General features: G+C 43.2%; 1 protein-coding gene across 2 annotated transcripts in view; it reads left to right on the top strand.

Moving 5' to 3' along the window:
- Window positions 1-8146: 8146 nt before the first annotated feature.
- The window catches only part of TTC21A (tetratricopeptide repeat domain 21A), a 391729-nt gene continuing 382722 nt past the window's right edge, over window positions 8147-17153 (top strand). For both annotated transcript variants that reach the window (XM_069211078.1, XM_069211079.1), the window contains exon 1: window positions 8147-8250. In XM_069211078.1, the coding sequence (XP_069067179.1) occupies window positions 8224-8250 (27 nt within the window). In that variant the 5' untranslated portion in view covers window positions 8147-8223. The remainder of the gene's footprint in view (window positions 8251-17153) is intronic.

The following is a 17153-nucleotide window of genomic DNA, read 5'->3' as shown; positions in this document are numbered from 1 at the left end:
CCACCAGCCATCACAGGGCCCCCACCACCAGCCGTGGATGTGCTGCCATCACAGAGTGCATGGGCTACACAGGAGCCTCCCCCAACAACCATTAGCATGCAGCCATCACAGAGTGCAAGGGCTGCCCAGGAGCCTGCCCCAACCAGTACCAGCATGCAGCCATCACAGAGTGCAGGGGCTGCCCAGGAAACCCCCACCCCCACCCCACCACCAGCATGCAGCCATCACAGAGTGCAGGAGATGCCCAGGAGCCTCCCCTAACCACCACCAGCATGCAGCCATCACCGCAGGTGGACGCCATGTAGTCCACCCTCCAGGGGCTACTGTGCGGGATGCCCCCTCCAGAACCAGTGGGCGAGACACCCACTTGAGATACTGTGGCCTTGCACTCCCCAGGACAAAGCAATTGGCATGTTGCCCCCTCTGGAACCAGTCGGGAAGACACCCACCTGAGAGACTGTGGCCTTACACTCCCCAGGACAAAGCAATGGGCATGTTGCTCCCTCCAGAATGAGTGGGCAAGACACCCACCTGAGAGACTGTGGCCTTGCACTCTCCAGCACAAAGCAATGGGAATGTTGCCCTCTCCAGAACCAGTGGGCAAGACACCCACCTGAGAGACTGTAGCCTTGAACTCCCCAGGACAAAGCAATGGGCATGTTTCCCCCCTCCAGAACCAGTGGGCAAGACACCCACCTGCGAGACTGTGGCCTTGCACTTCCCAGGACAAAGCAATGGGCATGTTGCCCCCTCCAGAACCAGTGGGCAAGACACCCACTTGAGAGACTGTGGCCTTGCAATCCCCAGGACAAAGCAATGGGCATGTTGACCCCTGTGTCCATGTGGGCCCTTTGAACTTTGGACTGGACAGTGTCCTTTTGTTATACAGTACAAGTGTACATATCTGTTTCATGGCCAAATCGGATAGTTAATTTTGATGTTGAACTGATTACAATCACTTTTGCCAATTCCTGTTTTCCTTGCATTATTCTGCTGATTTTCAGGGTCAAATTGTTTTTGTATTGCAGCTGGTTGTGTGTGTGTGATGTGTGTGTACCACTCTCTTTTTCCTCCCACCCTCCCTTGTGTGCTAGGGGGCTGTACTCACCGTCATCGCCTTTGTCGGCGTTGGTGTTCCAGGTGGAGCATAACATAGAATATCATCAGGAAAACTTGCAGTTGAGGTTCCATGGCGGCGTGGTTCTTCCCTGTGTCTCCAATGGTGAGTCCTTTGACTTTTGTGCTCTATTTCCGCCAGGCTTTTGTTGGCGTTGATACTACCCCGGAAAAGGTGGCGGTTTGCAGGGCCTTAATATGGTGGGCGGAACTTTGACTTCCGCCTGGTTGTAGGCAGCTACCACCATGGTGGCTATTATTTCCACCCTTACGGTTGGTGTGGTACATTGGCTGTCTATCGGAGATATCACTGCCATGGTCATTATTTGGCAGTACTTACCACCAGCCTGTTAGCGTTAGTACTGCCACTTTATCACCCCCTGCCAGGGTCATAATGAGGGCATTAGTGTATAGCAAGCACTGCCCAGCACTGAAACAGAAATGTAGTAGTTGTGGGACAGTTGGGCATTGTGCAAAACTGTGCAAGAAAGAAAGCAATGATACATGTAAATTAAAGGATGTAAGGTGCGATGATGAGGATGACGGTGAGAATGGAGATGTAAGATCTAAGAATGTCATGAGTTTATGTAGTAAATTAATTTTTAATGCTTCTGGTGAACTTATAAATAATAAGCCTGAGTGTTGGATTAGCGTCGGAGGAGCTGAGATTAAAATAATTGTGGACTCAGGTTCACCAAACATGATTGTAAACATGGAAATGCGGAAGGAAAAGTTCATAAGAAGTATTGGCAGTGATTTGTGTCAACCCGACATATAACCCAATGGTTACAGTGGAGAAAAAATGTAAATGGGTTACAGCTGACTAACTTTCAAATTTATGAATAGACATACATGAGCAAAATTGTATGTTGCAATCTCTTGTGCTTGGCTGGTTTGACCAATGGAAATGACTCATCATTCTTGACACCAACAGCAAGGATCAAGTGATAAAAGAGGATGAGGGGGTTGTATTGCAAAAGAGATATGTAGTTTTCAAAGGTTTTCAGTTCAATGTTAGGAAAACCTCAAAGGATTTGAACATCGCATTATTATCTTGAAAAAGTAATGCTATTCCGAAGGTGCACAAAGTTAGGAACATTCCTATTATGATAAGGGAGGAAGTGTCCAAAGAACTGGATAAATTGGTAGTGATTGAAGTTCTTGAACCTATTAAGGCATCCAAGTGGATCTCTTTATTGGTTGTAGCTTGGCGCAGCAATGGAAAGATATGATGGATTTGTACCATTTAAAAAACAATATTGTATTTGACCGATTTCCATTGCTTACAATCAATGAAATGATTATGTCTTTGAAAGGAGCTACATTGTTTTCCACCATTGATATGTCAGCGGCATACCACAAAATTTCCTTTACCCCAAAGTCCATGAAGTATACTGCCTTCATTACCCCTTCTGTGTATTTTCAATTTACGAGGAGGCTCTTCGCGTTGGCATCTGCAGCTGCAGTTTCTCAGAGGCTCATGTTCAAGTTGTTCGGAAAGAAGCCAGGCATTACATTTTTGCAAAATAATATTTTCGTTTTTGGACAAGATAAGAGTATCCACCATGCCAGGTTGAGGAAGGTACAGTTAAATTCTCTTAATGTCGATTTGCTGAGGAAACAGTAAGATATTTGGGGAATGAAATTGGAAGTGAAGGAGTAAAACCTAAAACCTCTCTGATAAATGCCATTTAAGAAGCCCCCAGCAGTAAAGATTAGGTCATTTTTGGGGCTGGCAGAGTATCGTTCAAAGTTTATTCCTGTTTTGCAGAAAATAGTTTTCACATAAGACAGCTGTTAAAAAACACAAGACTAAATTTGAATGGACCACAAAATGTCAAGAGGAGTTTGAGGTGATTATATATGAAATCGATAAAATACCTGTGTTAAATAGTTTTGATCTAAATTTTAATTGTTGCATTGCAACGGATGCCAGTTGGAAACGATTAGGAGTAGTAATAACAAAAAAACAAGGAAGGGAGAGAGTGAATATTTTTTTTGAATTGAGCTCTTTCACCTACAGAAGAGAGGTACATTGCAATTGAAAGGTAGGCTTTGGCATGCACATGGCCATTGGATCACCGCAGGGATTTTGTGTGGGGGAAGAGTGTTAAGATATTGTGTGATCATGTGCCACTTATGAAATTCTTAATGACAGAAGGGACAGTCAATGCATTAGCAAGGATCGAAAGTCTATCTATGCGAATGCAGGATTATGGTCACAAAACTGTATATTTGCCTGACAAGGATGATGTTTTTGGCAGGCTGTCTGTCTAGAATGCCTGTTAAGTTTGAGGAATATGAGGATGAGGTTTGGAACAGTTTTCAAGTTGCTTTTGTGCAGGGAAATAGTGCTCATGTTGTGTGCAAGGAAGATTGTGTAGCTGAATGTGAAAAAGATTGTGTTCTGTGACAGGTAAGTGTTAAGGAGTATGTCCAGGGACATTGGCCTAATAAAGAAGGTTAAGTGCAGCGATCAAGCCATTTTGGGAAGTTAGATCACAATTAACTGCCTCCCTCTTCCTCGTAGACATGCCCCAGATCTGCTGAAGCAACAGCAGATGATGTTACTTCTCACATCTGGCAGCCAGAGCTTGGAACAATCTTCCCCTGCATTTTGGGACTGCCTCAACGCTCCTACAATTCAGGAAAAGACTAAAGACCTTGCTGTTTGATTGAACAGGCTATCATTAAGCAGCTAGAAACTCCAGTGTCTTGATACTCTCACAGGTAATTTGCCACGCTCTACAAATCCCTGACTGATTGATAACTGTGGAAAATGGTACTATTTTGAGGTGTGAGGATATTGTTCGTCCCAGAGTCCTACACAGATTAGTCATTGAGTTATGCCATGAGGGCCATTTTGGGATTGTGAGGACAAAGAGTGTGGCAAGGAATTTGTTCTGGTGGGTGAGTATAGTAGAGAGATTTGTGAGGGAGTGTTCAAATTGTGTGGATAAGACTTTACAAATATTGAAATCCCCCATGTGTGATGATTTGTCTCCAAAGCAGCCATGCGTGAGTCGCAAACATTTGTCATTGGGCTCATTGATCTGTTCTCAAGGTGGACCGTGGTAGGCATTGTGGAAAAGGCAGGCACTGTTTCTGTTTTGGAATTCTTGGATAAGATTTTTGTGATGGAGAGGTTATCAATTTCTGTGTTAAGCAATAATGGCATGCAGTTTTTATCCAATGCATCCAAGAAATACTTTACGAAAATAGGAGTGATGCATAAAACTACTTCTCTATATAACCCGAGTTGGAATAGAATGGTTGAGAGGGTCTACTGTGTGGACAAAGGTGTAATACTGTCTTCTGTGGCCAGTAACATTGATTAGGATGTACAACTAAAAAAGGCAGTTTGGGCATTTTGAGTAACAAGAAACGAGGCCTCTGGGTTGTCACCATTTGTGATCATGAGAGGGAGGAATCCTAGATCAAAGTTCAACCCTGGTAGGTTATATCAGCTGGGGCTTGAGCAGTGGTCCTTTGATTCTGTCCATAGAAAGTTGGCTGAAAAACATTTGAGAATGAAAAAATATTTTGATGAAAAACACAGGGTGAAACCGATTAACATTTCATTTGGTGACTGGTTTCGCATAAAGAAACCTGGTAAAGTTCGTAAGGGACGGAGCCAGTTTTATGACCTGGATGAAGTGGTCGAAGTGCAAATAATGCCGTAAGGGTTAATAGTGGTAAAGTGTGGAATTTAAATTCAGTAGCTGAAGGTTTGGGGGAGTTGTGGAAAGAACCTCAGTTTTGTACTTCATGAAATTATTTTCAGTGTTTGGAGAACAAGACAGAAGGTACTGGAGGTACCACGATTAAAACACTTCCAAATGTCGAAATCACAAGTTATAAAGAAGTTGCCAGTCCAAGTGTTGTGAGTGAAGATGGTGGTGGCGTGGGTGATGGTGTAGAAGGTAGTGGTGGTGGTAATGCAGATGATGGTGAGGATGATGTCGAGCCAAATAATGATTCATCAGAGGACATTGTCAGGGGAGGAACTAGCTGAATGAGAGAAGGTGTGAGAGTGAGAAAATTACCAAAATGGTAGGGAGATTTTGTTTGAGCGAAAAGTCGTTCATTAATAAGAAGTAATGTATTTTGCATGATTCATCATTTATAATAAGTAGAGTAGTTTTGCGTGTTTTTTTAATTTTTCATTGATACGAAGGAATGTATTTTTGCATGCTTCGTAATTTGGAAAAAAAGTAGTGTATTTTGCATCTTGTTGAGTCAAGTTATGGGAATATTTAAGTTTCTTGTATAATAAAAGAGGGGGTAGTGTTGTGTTCACTGCTTATGTGAGTATTGTTTATGTGTTGCATATATGTGTTTCGTGTTCGGAACCTAAAATCTCTAATGGTGCCTAAGTCAGATGACGACAGGCAGAGGAGTGTCTCAGCCAAGTGTGGCTCCAGACATTAAAGACACTTACACAAGAACTTATTTATCGTGATTTCATCACAACATCTACTTACAGTACGCAGACATTATTCTACTCAAGACACTGTGGCACTCAGGGCTAGCCTTTAGCATGAGCGATTGAGCACATGCCAAGAGAGCCTAATTGTAGAGGGGCACACTGAACTTGCTCAGAAAGTAATTTAAATAATTAATTTTGTGCCAAGGGCCCCTTCTAGTTCATTTTCTCCAAGTGCTGCATGATTTACCTCGTCTGCCTCCGTTCCACCTAATTATCTCTTCCCTCAGGGCCCCTCCGAGAACCTCTCAATTCTCATTTATAACTGAATGGAAGATTTAGGTGAGGGGAGGGAGGTGCTCTGACTTGTGAGTACAAAGGGCCCTCCCCATCCACACTCACGCCATCAGCAGGAGCAAGGAACAGGCCACAGATAAGGTCATCATTGGCAGAAGGTGTTGCTTTGAGAGTCACCCCTCACACGCCCATCGGTGACCCACATAATCAGAGCAGGAGCTGCCCTGGTGCAATGCTCCTGTTCTTCCTCATGCAGTCGGAAAAGAGGAAAACTCGGCCTTGCTGTCTTGCCACATGGACTAGCCTCATCGGCTGTATTGTTCTGGTAGCCTACAAGTACACGCAGGACATTATTGCAAAGCAGTGGAATACCAAGAGATCAGCAGGAGATCACCACCATACCCGGCAGCCAACAAATCCATTCAATTAAACAGTAGGTGGCCCAGACTGCTGCCTCACAGTAGTGCCACTGGTTTCATGTATCCTTTAAAATTCAAAACTGCGCTGTCTACAGGATGCAGTGTTGTGATTCACGTGCACCGAGTTACTCTCCTGAGCCAGTGGCACCCTACTTTTTTATTCCTTCAGCGTTGCAGGGGTTTGGAACCTTTCTCCACCCCCTTGAAGCAGAAGCCTTTTGACAAAGTTGTTGAAGTGTCCGGGCCTCTATTCTATCTGTGCATACTGTAAATTGCAGCAAGGATTCTGCATGTTACCTTCTTGGTTTTGTCTGAGGGAGAACCGGGAGAGGGAGAGTTAGGAAAAGATCCATCTGTTTGCTGTGCATGTTATCGTCCTCAGAAAAATAAATAGGTGACCAGCTATGCCGCTAGTTAAAGCAGTGGCGCTCAACCTAGTGGGCAATTTCCCAACCTATTCTGTAGTCCTAACAGTTTTATAGAAATGGATGCCCCCCTTTCACATGGGCCAAAGACAGAAGCTTGTGTTGAATAATGTAAGACTATTTTCAAATGCAATATTTGGAAGGTCTGAGCGTTTTGTAAAACATTGGTTTTCAGTTACTGGTTTGGGCTCCTGTCTACAGCAAGAGATTGTCAGAATTCCAACTCTGTACAAAACATGAAGTGAAGAAACATGTTCTATGCATTTTGATGAGAGATAGGTCTTGGGCATAACCCTATAGCCCTCGGAAGTGTAATTGAAAAAATATATATATTTAGCGCAAACTTGACCGAGGGGCATTACAGCGCTATAACAAGCACCGCATTACCCAAGGGCAGTTTGATCCCCAGGCCACATCTCTTACTCTCATCTCATACACTCTTCCTTGGGACATTAAGAAAGTAGTGTAATACTTCCTTAAGGCGCCTTTAGAACCTCTGGATTTTCTGGCCATTTATGAAAGAGCTCTGTTGTAATATTCACCATTTGGGCCCGTTTGTCTGTTTTTTATTAGGTTTAATCACCCCACTTGAAACGGTTTAGTACGTCCACCCGTGTGTTGCTAGCACTGAAGACAGTGGGCAGGGCGATGGTGGCCCAGTGGTGAAAGTGGGCAATATCAGTGGCAAAAATGGGCCACTCCCTAGTTAGAAAACCTTTGGGCAACTGTATTGTTTTTAACAAATTATGCAATTAATAGAATAGCAACTCCTGCTACAAGCTCGAATAGGTTAGAGTGAAAACCTTGGTGTGAGATAGGAGATGAGGTGAGGAGCAACAAGGTAGCGAAATTTGATTTGGCCCAGGGGGCTAACTTAGCAAAGACCCTGGTGGTACTCAAACTGTCAGACACAAGCATAATCAAACATAATTTAAACTTAGGCAAACTGAAAACTTGACAGCTATGCATAGTCCCTCAAAATATCACACATAGGGTACCCAAATGGCACAGACGCACACTATTAACATAAAAATGTCACATATGTGAACACTGAGAACTTGGCAGTTAAGTATGAAATACAGTTCGCTGAGAAACCAACACAAGTAGTCTCAATGGGTTATACGATGTACTGAAATAATTCTCCAGTCCCCCCCCCCCCCTCCCCCCCCCCCCCCCCCAGGACCCTCCCGCCAGGAGAGTATAATTATTATTATCGCCGTTAGACTAAGGTTTGTCTTGTGGTAGCAACAAAAAGGAGGTGTTCCCAACCATATCGTATGTTTCCGAGACCTTCTTCAATTGACAGTGAATGATGTTCTAGACTAGAGAAATACTGCTTGTGATTTTCCGAATCTCTTCTTAGTTCATGCAGTATTAGTCTCCAAGGATCATGGTGATCTGTTATCGATTACCCGGCCTTACGCTTCCAATAGAAAACGTCTCCTAGCAACAGCAGCGACGATCGGTAACAAGGGACGCTGTTGCATTTTGTCACAGGAGGATCACAGAAAAGAGAGAGCATCCCCGATTTGTGACAGCCATGGCGGGCACAGACTCCTTGATCATGGTGGGTGTTTATTTCCCGGCTAAGCCTCCAACTCCAGCCCTAAACTAACCATTCTTGTACTTTTCACCTGCAACCCTCACCCGTCATTACTACCTTAGAACTTTCCTCCCAAGCTCCTAATTGCACTCATTGATAGATAGATCCCTGTACTCTTTTGTTCACCCTCTGCCGCCAGCCTGACAACAACTAGAATATACCTAGACTTATTTTTACACTTCTTAAGGGGTTGACCAGAGATTTTCAAAATCAAAAATAAAAATCCGGCACATACCATAAACACAGAAGTAGGACTGAATACTGTCGCAAAAATAGAATGTGAAAGACTAAAGTGAACTCTCGGTTACGTAGGACCTGAGCACAACCCACATATCTGTAGACTAGAAATTAGTAGATCTTGGTTTTTAATGCCGTATAAACGCTTTGGGCATTTTCCATCCTCACCTGCCCAACACATGGCTACTCTCTCGTGCCCTATACAAATCAGAATAACATAAAAGCAAATCATTAAGGGAAATAATTGGTAATAGTTGGCAACCGTATGTCTAAGATGCCCCAGGTGTCCGAGAAATAAGTTCCACAACGAGGCAACATCTTTGGTATATTAATATGGAAGGGAGGCTGACAGTAACAGCCTTTTGCTAGATAGACTCAGAGGTAAACTGTACGCTCACAGAAGAATGCCATAAAAGGAACCATAAAATAAAGATAAAGTGTATGTTGTAAGTGATGAACCTGAAAGACAAATTACAAAAATCTAGAAGATTACGGTGCAAAACAGTGAATGAAGCAGGGAGTTAGATGTAGTTGTAATATACAAAAATGTGAATATGTATGCATATACTTATATTACTCAGAGGAGCTTTTTTTCACAGTTGTTTGCGCAAAACAATTTAGTACATTTAAAAGCGTTAGTGTTAATGTTAGTGGAAGGATCATGTGTCCAAAGCAAATTGTTTAAGGTCCATTTTTATATTCAGTAGTTTTTTTAACAAGAGGATTGTATTGGTTGCTTAATAACAACATGGTAATAACTGTCGGGCACAGACAAAGTGCAGGCACATTTGTTGGTGTGTTAATAAAGTCTCTGCATGCTTTACTCTGTGAAATGATAATAGCAGTGGCACACACACAAAAGGCCACCCAGTATTTGTTTTGCTTATTTAAGAAAGCATGTGGGTGGACATATTTTTTAAAACATAAAAAGTAACTCAAACAACATGAAATCATAACCACAAATAAAAACAAGCGAACGCGCAGGGGGCTTTAGTGAGTAACACTGTATTCTTGACAGGTTACTTTAGCTGAACAGCACTCACTTCATAAACAAAACGGCCGTAAAACAACTATTAAAATATTGTTGTGCCACCAAATTAAATATATAAAAGAACACTTACAGACTCTTAACAGTCATGTCTCATTTGAAAGTTAACAAAAGGACTGAAACCTTAATGGGGCCAGAAATGGGACAGTGTAACTATCCGTGCAATGTCATTGCATTGATGAACAGTTCATCCAAGCAATGACAAAACATGAAAAACACAGAGAAGCCAATGGCTGAAAGTTGCTGACCCAGAACTCACTCTCTCTCTCTGTACTTCTGTTTCTTGCACTTTTGTGCAAACAATTTCATTTAGTTGTATGTCAGAACCATGCATTCTATTGCAACGCACACTGTTACCACTAGTGTGTTACAACGAGAATGCCATTACTACGCATATCCCTTACCACACCTGCCTTTACAACGAATTATGTTGGAAAAGCATGTCTTTTAAAGGCATATGCGTGGTAAACGTCCTCCCCAGGCCCAATACCCCCTCAAGCGCAAAAATCCCCCACCACCCTAAATCCTAACCCTCGTTCCTCCCTAAAAAGTGCCCTCACTGCAGACCCAATTCACCCGCCCTTACCCCGAAAAACGGGCCACCCTAAAACCTAACCCCAACCCCCTCCTTAAAACAGTCCCCCAACCCCCAAGCCCAACCCCCTCCCTGCACTTAACTTGAAAACCGCCCTCCTTAAATCATAACCCTACACTCCCTCCCTGAAACAGTACTCCACAGGCCCAATATACCCCCAGCCTGGAAACCACCCCGCCCTAAAACTTAACCCCTGCCCCTCCCTAAAACAGTCCCCCCACCCCAGACCTGAATCCCCCACCCTAAGCCCGAAAACCACCATCCCACCCTAAAACCTAACCCCCATTCCCCACCCCCCTACAACAGTTCCCCCATCCCCAAGTCCAATCCACACTTAACCTAAAAACCACCCGCCCTAAAACATAACCCCCCCCTCCTTAAAACAGTACCCCCCAGGCCCAATACCCCCGAGCCCGAAATCCACCCAGCCCTTAAACCCAACACCCCTACCCCTGCCCCTCCCTAAAACAGTCCCCCCCAAGCCCAATCCTCCCTCCGCAATTAACCTGAGAACCGCCCGTCCTAAAACATAACCCACACCCCCTCCATAAAACAGTAACACCCACCCCCAGACTCAAACCCCCTTACCTTACTCCAAAAGCACATTTCAGCTCGTTCTGAGGAAACAGAATGATCTTTCCATTTCCTCTAACAAAGCCAATAACCTTCACCATCATTACAAAACATAACCCTTACCATTCATACCATTACAATCATTGTAAGAGAATGCGTGGTTAAAGGCTATTCATTGTAATGAAGCATGTGTTGTAACGCATGCGTGGTAAAGGCTAGTTGGGGGAACAGCAGCGTAGTAATGGCTGTTTCCCCTTCATTTGCATTTTCACTTTCATAAATAGTGAACATGCATATTACACTATACATGGTCAATACAAAGAGAGACCAGCAGATTGGTTGGTTCACAAGGTGCATTCTTCCATTCACCTGTCCAGGTATACAAGACAATTCAAGAGCAATGCATGTGCAAGATAAGTGATGTACTAAAGATACACTCGTAGTCCTCCTCTCACACCCAGGTAGGGTTTTTTCTTAATCATGCCCTTGTACTGCTGAATAAATCATCGCCCCCCAAGAGCACTATGGACTGAGCTCCCTCTGTGTTCCCACACACATCATACTAAATGCTGCTTCTGGAAGGCATCCCTTAACTGGGTATAACAACATCTCTAAAGCCATTCAACCATCTAGGCCTCAAGTCCAACACTCCAGGTTTGGGTGTGCTGCCTGTTAGAAATTGGGTCTCTAGTTGGCCGAGGTATACACCCTTGTCCAAGTAGGGATCACAATTGTAGTCAGGGTAAGTCACAACACAATCCAGATTATCCTGTGTTCACCTTCTGGTAGCTTGGCACAGAGCTGGCAGGCTTAATTTAGAAGGCAATGTGTAAAGTATTTGTGGAATAACTCATACAGTAACACAGTGAAAAGACTACAAAAAGTACTCCACACCTGTTTAGGAAATAGATAATATTTATCTGAATACAATAAGATTAAAACAACAAAAATCCAATATGCACAAGTCAATATCTCACTTTTTAAAGGTTTAAAAGAGTATCAATCCTTATGAATCAGTGGTTGTATCCTTGTAACACACAGTACCTGGGATGTGTAAAAAATAACGATGCACAGGGCCACAGAGGAGGCGTTGCCTTGAAAAATAAAGCACTGTTTCGGATTATCTGGTGAGGCATAGACCATGTGTCGTTTCTTTCTACGCTGCAAGGTGATGCGTCGATTTCCAGGTGGGCAGTCTTGCTTCCTCACTGTGATGTGGGGATATTTTGACACCCAGGGATGATGCATTGAAAATCCTTCATGCGCTGTGGTAGAAAGATCAGGTGCTGCCTCAGTCCGGTAGGCAATGCGACGATTTATCCACCGCAAAGCAGGCGCTGTGTCGATTTCTGCAGGCATTGCATCGATTTTTCGACACGTGGGGATTTTCTTCTCTGGGGTGAAGTCTTTGTGGCCCTGAGACTTCAGAACAGGAGGCAAGCTCAATCCAAGCCCATGGAGAGCACTTGTGGGGAAGCCAGAGTCCTTCCAGCAGAGTCAAAGGCCAGCAGGCAGCATTGCATCAAGCAGGGCAGCAGTCCTTCTCAGAAAAGTAGTCCAGATGAGTCCTTTGGGCAGCCAGGCAGTCCCCCTGACATAGTCCAAGTCAAGATCCAGAAGTGCCTGATTTGGTGGGGTCAGAGACCCAGTATATATACCCAAAAATGTCTCTGAAGCTGGTGAAACTTCAAAGAGTGGTTTTGGAGTGCACAAGTCCTGCCCGCTAGGATCCCTGTTGGGGTTATCAGTCCTTTGTGTGAGGGAAGGCCACTGGTCTTTGATGTGTAAGAGAGAGCCCCTCCATCCTTCCTGCTCAGGGAGGCCCATTCAGTATGCAGATGAATGCTGATGTGGCTGAGTGTCGTGTGCTTATGGCTGTCCATGGCTCCAAAGATCTACTCGATCACTTGCTATGGCAAGTTTTATTTTATGAGGTTGAACTATTTTTAGATCCTTTCGCCCCTTCTGGAGAGTGATCAAAGAGAGGTGTTCTGTTCAGTCAGAAACCAAATTAGCACTTAAGATGCCTTTAAATCTTATTCTTGACACATTTGCTCTGTTTTCAGAGACAGAGGTCAAAAATCAGTTTTTCTTCTTACAATGCAAATACTTTTGGCTGCAGAGTTCCAGAACTGTGTAAGGTGAACGGTTTGACCTCTGTCAAATGAAAGGCTCTTGGTAACACACAACATTTATATAACTAAGTCAACTTTAAAAGCATTTCAAAATATATTTCTGTAGCTGTGAAAGACCATTTTCTGTACTTTTGTGTGATGAAAGAAGTATTTTAATATGATGAAAAAAAAGTCAGAACACTTTACTTGGTGATGTGCAAATGATAATTGTTTTCTGAAACCCAATTTTCACAGATTATTGTTATTAACCTATATAGTTTTATCAGTAAAGCTTCAAGTTAGTGGGAAGGTTTTTGGACATTTCTTGGAAATGTACTATCTGTAAATGACAGTGTGCTACCACATCACACTTTAGTAATATATTTATTAAAAGTGAATGTTTAAACATGAGCTGAGAAACACTCCTGCCCTGACAGCAAAGCTATAAGTAAACTAAGAGGCAAGTCATGCATGGATCATGTGTACCCTATATGTGGGCTAGATTTATTACACATGGAGCAAACGTTTAGTGTATTTAATCAAACAAAAGAGCATTTTTTACAGCAGAAATGCTGAACTCACGTATTTGAAGGTGCAGCCATATGTGAGATTGAAGAAAAAGGCGACTGTAAAATACAGTATTTGCCTAGGGTCACACAATTTGAGACCCGTTTCCAGGTCAAGTACATTACATTTAGGTCGAGTAACTTATTCAAGCTACTTGACCTGCAGGTCTAGTAACATTTTTATGATTTTTGGAGGCCTGCTGTCTGGGTGGAATGTACAATGGGAGCTATCAACCAGCACAGCCCAGATGTGAATTGGAGACGGGCTGTAAGACACAGATGGCAGTATGTGCAGAGAAATGCCCACTTTCTAAAAGTTGCATTTCTAAAATAGTACTATTAAATCCAACATCACCAGTAAGTAGGATTTCCTATTACCATTTTGGTCATACTAAACATGACAGGGCTACTCTTTTCAGATCATATTCTACCACTTAAAAGTATATAAGGGCTGTTCTAATGCTGGCCTATGAGAGGAGTAGGCCTCACAGCAGTGGAAAACAAATTTGTGAGTTTTTCACTACTGGGACATGTAAAACACATAAGTACATACCTTACCTTTTACTTACATAGCACCCTGTCCTATGGATTACCTAGGGCCTACCTAAAGGAGTTTAAGGGTTGGCTAGTAGTTTTAAATGCCAAGTCGAAGTGGCAGGCCTGAGACATGGTTAAGGCTACTAATGTGGTGGCACACTCAGTGCTGCAGGCCCACTAGTGGCATTTAATTTACAGGCCCTGGGCACCTCTAGTGCACTTTTACTAGGGACTTACAAGTAAATTAAATATCCCATTTGGGTAGGAGCCAATGTTACCATGTTTAGGGAGAGAGCACATGTACTTTAGCACTGGTCAACAATGGTAAAGTGTGCAGAGAGTCCTAAAACCAGCAAAAACAAGGTAACAAAAATGGAGGGAGGCAGGCAACAAATTGGGGGATGACCACCCTAAGGCTGTCAGGTCAAACACTGCCGAATGCCCTTTACATTTGATATCCATTTTGTAAATAATGAGGCCAAAATGTATCAGTGTCTTGGTGTACTAGCTAGTGTCCAGGTCTGGTAGAATGTTTTACTATTCTTGTTTTTGAGGAATAGATCACATGTATACATCTAAAGCTGTCTTTAGCTAGAATTACAAGGGGCTAGCAGGTCAATGGTTTTGTGATTTGCACGATTTCAGAAAGGCTTTACTGGCCAAAGGAAGAGTTCTAATATAAAAACAGCATTGGCAAAGCCAATTAGTCTCGGCAATTCAAGAGATATAGGCCTTGTCAATGTGTTTTAGTTATGTGTATGGAGTGGAATATGTGGTGTGGAGTGGAATTATGTGGATTGGATCGGAATTTGTTGTAGCATTGTGTGGTGTTGAGCGGAGTTATGTGTAGTAGAATTATGCGGCGTTGATTTGTGACAAGGTCTCTGCCCAACACATGCAAATAAAATCTATATAATACACAAACGTAGCATATAAAGAGTTTTATTTTTACTTTACTACTGGGTTGTTTTGTTTACATTCCATTCCTTAGGCATGGGGTGCGTGTGACAGGTGAAAAGCAAACTGTCCAAGGATGGCAGATGTATGCCCTTTAGTATGAAACTTATATTGCCGAGCAGTTGTATATATATAGTTATATTGATCTTTACTTGGAAAATGCCAAGATTTACTAAAATTTATGCAAAGCATCACTGCATTACGCCAGTGGTGACAGTTTATGGGGTACTGTATTGACAAAGATTTTCACACTGTGAAAAAAAAGTACCAGCGCAATTAGCAGAAGAACAGCAATCAAATAGAAGCAATTAGTACTAGGTTCATGCTTCACAGAAGGGAGAAAGAAATGAAGAGAAAGTGAAACTGGCACATGCTGACTATTGTAATCAGTACAAACTGCAGGTATAAGGAAATCCACCTTTACTGCATGTCTCCACTGCTCCACAGTGCTTCTCACAATAAGCTCTCTTCCGCAGACGGAACCATTCCCAACATTCTAAGGCAGGCTGCATTACAACTGTCAGAATGTTCCATGCGAAATAAAGTGAAGAGGACAAAAGGTATCTACCACTATAACAATTAAAAGTAATAAAATAAGGAATTGTTGAATTGTAACATGAAATATAAAGATATAACACGCCTCCAACCATTTATGCGAAAGAAGATAACTTTAAATACATAATGAAATATTTACTTTAAGTTTGTGAGGAAGAATTATAGAAACCTAAGAATAACATGCCCATAAAGGTACAGAGTTTAGACAATAATGAAACATTATGAATTTATAATGTAATCCTTAAGCCATATCGGTGATCTTGCATCTCTTTTGCACACAGATCTGTTGGAATCATGCTTGTCATATTTATTAGTGGTATCAGGATTGATGGGGTTTGAAGGAGGACTATATTTTACTAATCTGTCCATGCTTCAACACTGGCTATTTTGTGTTATGGCTATGTTTTTTTTTGGCTTTGATGATACGCATGGGTTCAAAATACTTGTAATTTTGATCTCCTCTACCCACCATTTCTTTGACATGTACCCAGTCACCTGCCTTCCATTGTTGATGTTTTGTATCATGTTTAATGTCTTAATAAGCTTCGATTTGGGTTGATGACATGCAAGTTTGTTTTTTCACACTAGTTGTGTTGTGCTGAACTCCCAACCAGGTAAACAGTTTTGTGCAAGGCTTCTTGCCTTTCAAAGAAGAAAATCGTGATATTCCTGTAACTGAATTGGGGGTGGTGTGGTAGGCCCATAGCATGTACTGTATTGCTTTTTCAACATTTAAGTGGTTTATTTTTGCAAGTTGAATGCATTCTTTTATCATCTCTACTAGATCATGGGCACAAGGACTTTACGATGCTGTATTTTAATAGTTAATATCTAACTGTGATAAAATGTTTGTCATAGTCAATGATTTAGATTGTACTCCATTGTCAGTAATAAAAGTAGGTAGTATGCCTTCTCTGGTAATTATGGGGGTCATTACGACCCTGGCGGTCGGAGACCGCCATGGGTAATGTGGCGTCTGTACCGCCAACAGGCTGGCGGTACGGAGATCTGTATTACGACGCAGAGGTAGCGCCGCGGTCGCACCACCGGGGCCGGCGGTTTCCTGCCGTTTTAGCCCCGGCGGTGATAATCCGCCAGGGCAGCGCTGCAAGCAGCGCTGCCCTGGGGATTATGACTCCCCTACCGCCAGCCTGTTTCTGGCGGTTTGCACCGCCAGGAAGAGGCTGGCGGTAAGGGGAGTCCTGGGGCCCCTGGGGGTCCCTGCACTGCCCATGCCATTGGCATGGGCAGTGCAGGGGCCCCCTAACAGGGCCCTGTGCAGCTTTTCACTGTCTGCGTAGCGCGCGACGGGTGCTACTGCACCCGTCGCACGGCCGCAACACCACTCCATTAGGAGCCGGCTCCTATGTTGCGGCCTCATCCCCGCTGGGCCGGCGGGCGTAAACTAGGTTTGCGCCCACCGGCCCAGCGGGGATGTTGTAATGGGGTCCGCGGGAGTGCGGCCGCATTGGCGGCCGCACGGCGGTTACCGCTTAGACCCCCAATGTCTCTTAAGAAGTTCATAAGAACTTCTGTTGTGATCTGATGGACCATCCTAGTAAGAACCCAATGAGTGTGGTAATCAACCAACACAAATGCAAACCATTTTATAACCCCAGTGCAATTAATTGGACCAATTATTTCTAAGGCTAGTTTCTCCCATGGTTTTCAGGGATGGCTACAGG

The sequence above is a fragment of the Pleurodeles waltl genome, chromosome 10 (genome assembly GCF_031143425.1).
Source record: "Pleurodeles waltl isolate 20211129_DDA chromosome 10, aPleWal1.hap1.20221129, whole genome shotgun sequence".
NCBI classification, from domain to species: domain Eukaryota; kingdom Metazoa; phylum Chordata; class Amphibia; order Caudata; family Salamandridae; genus Pleurodeles; species Pleurodeles waltl.
The sequence above is the reverse complement of the archived record's forward strand: the minus strand, read 5'-3'. Positions and strand labels throughout refer to the sequence as shown.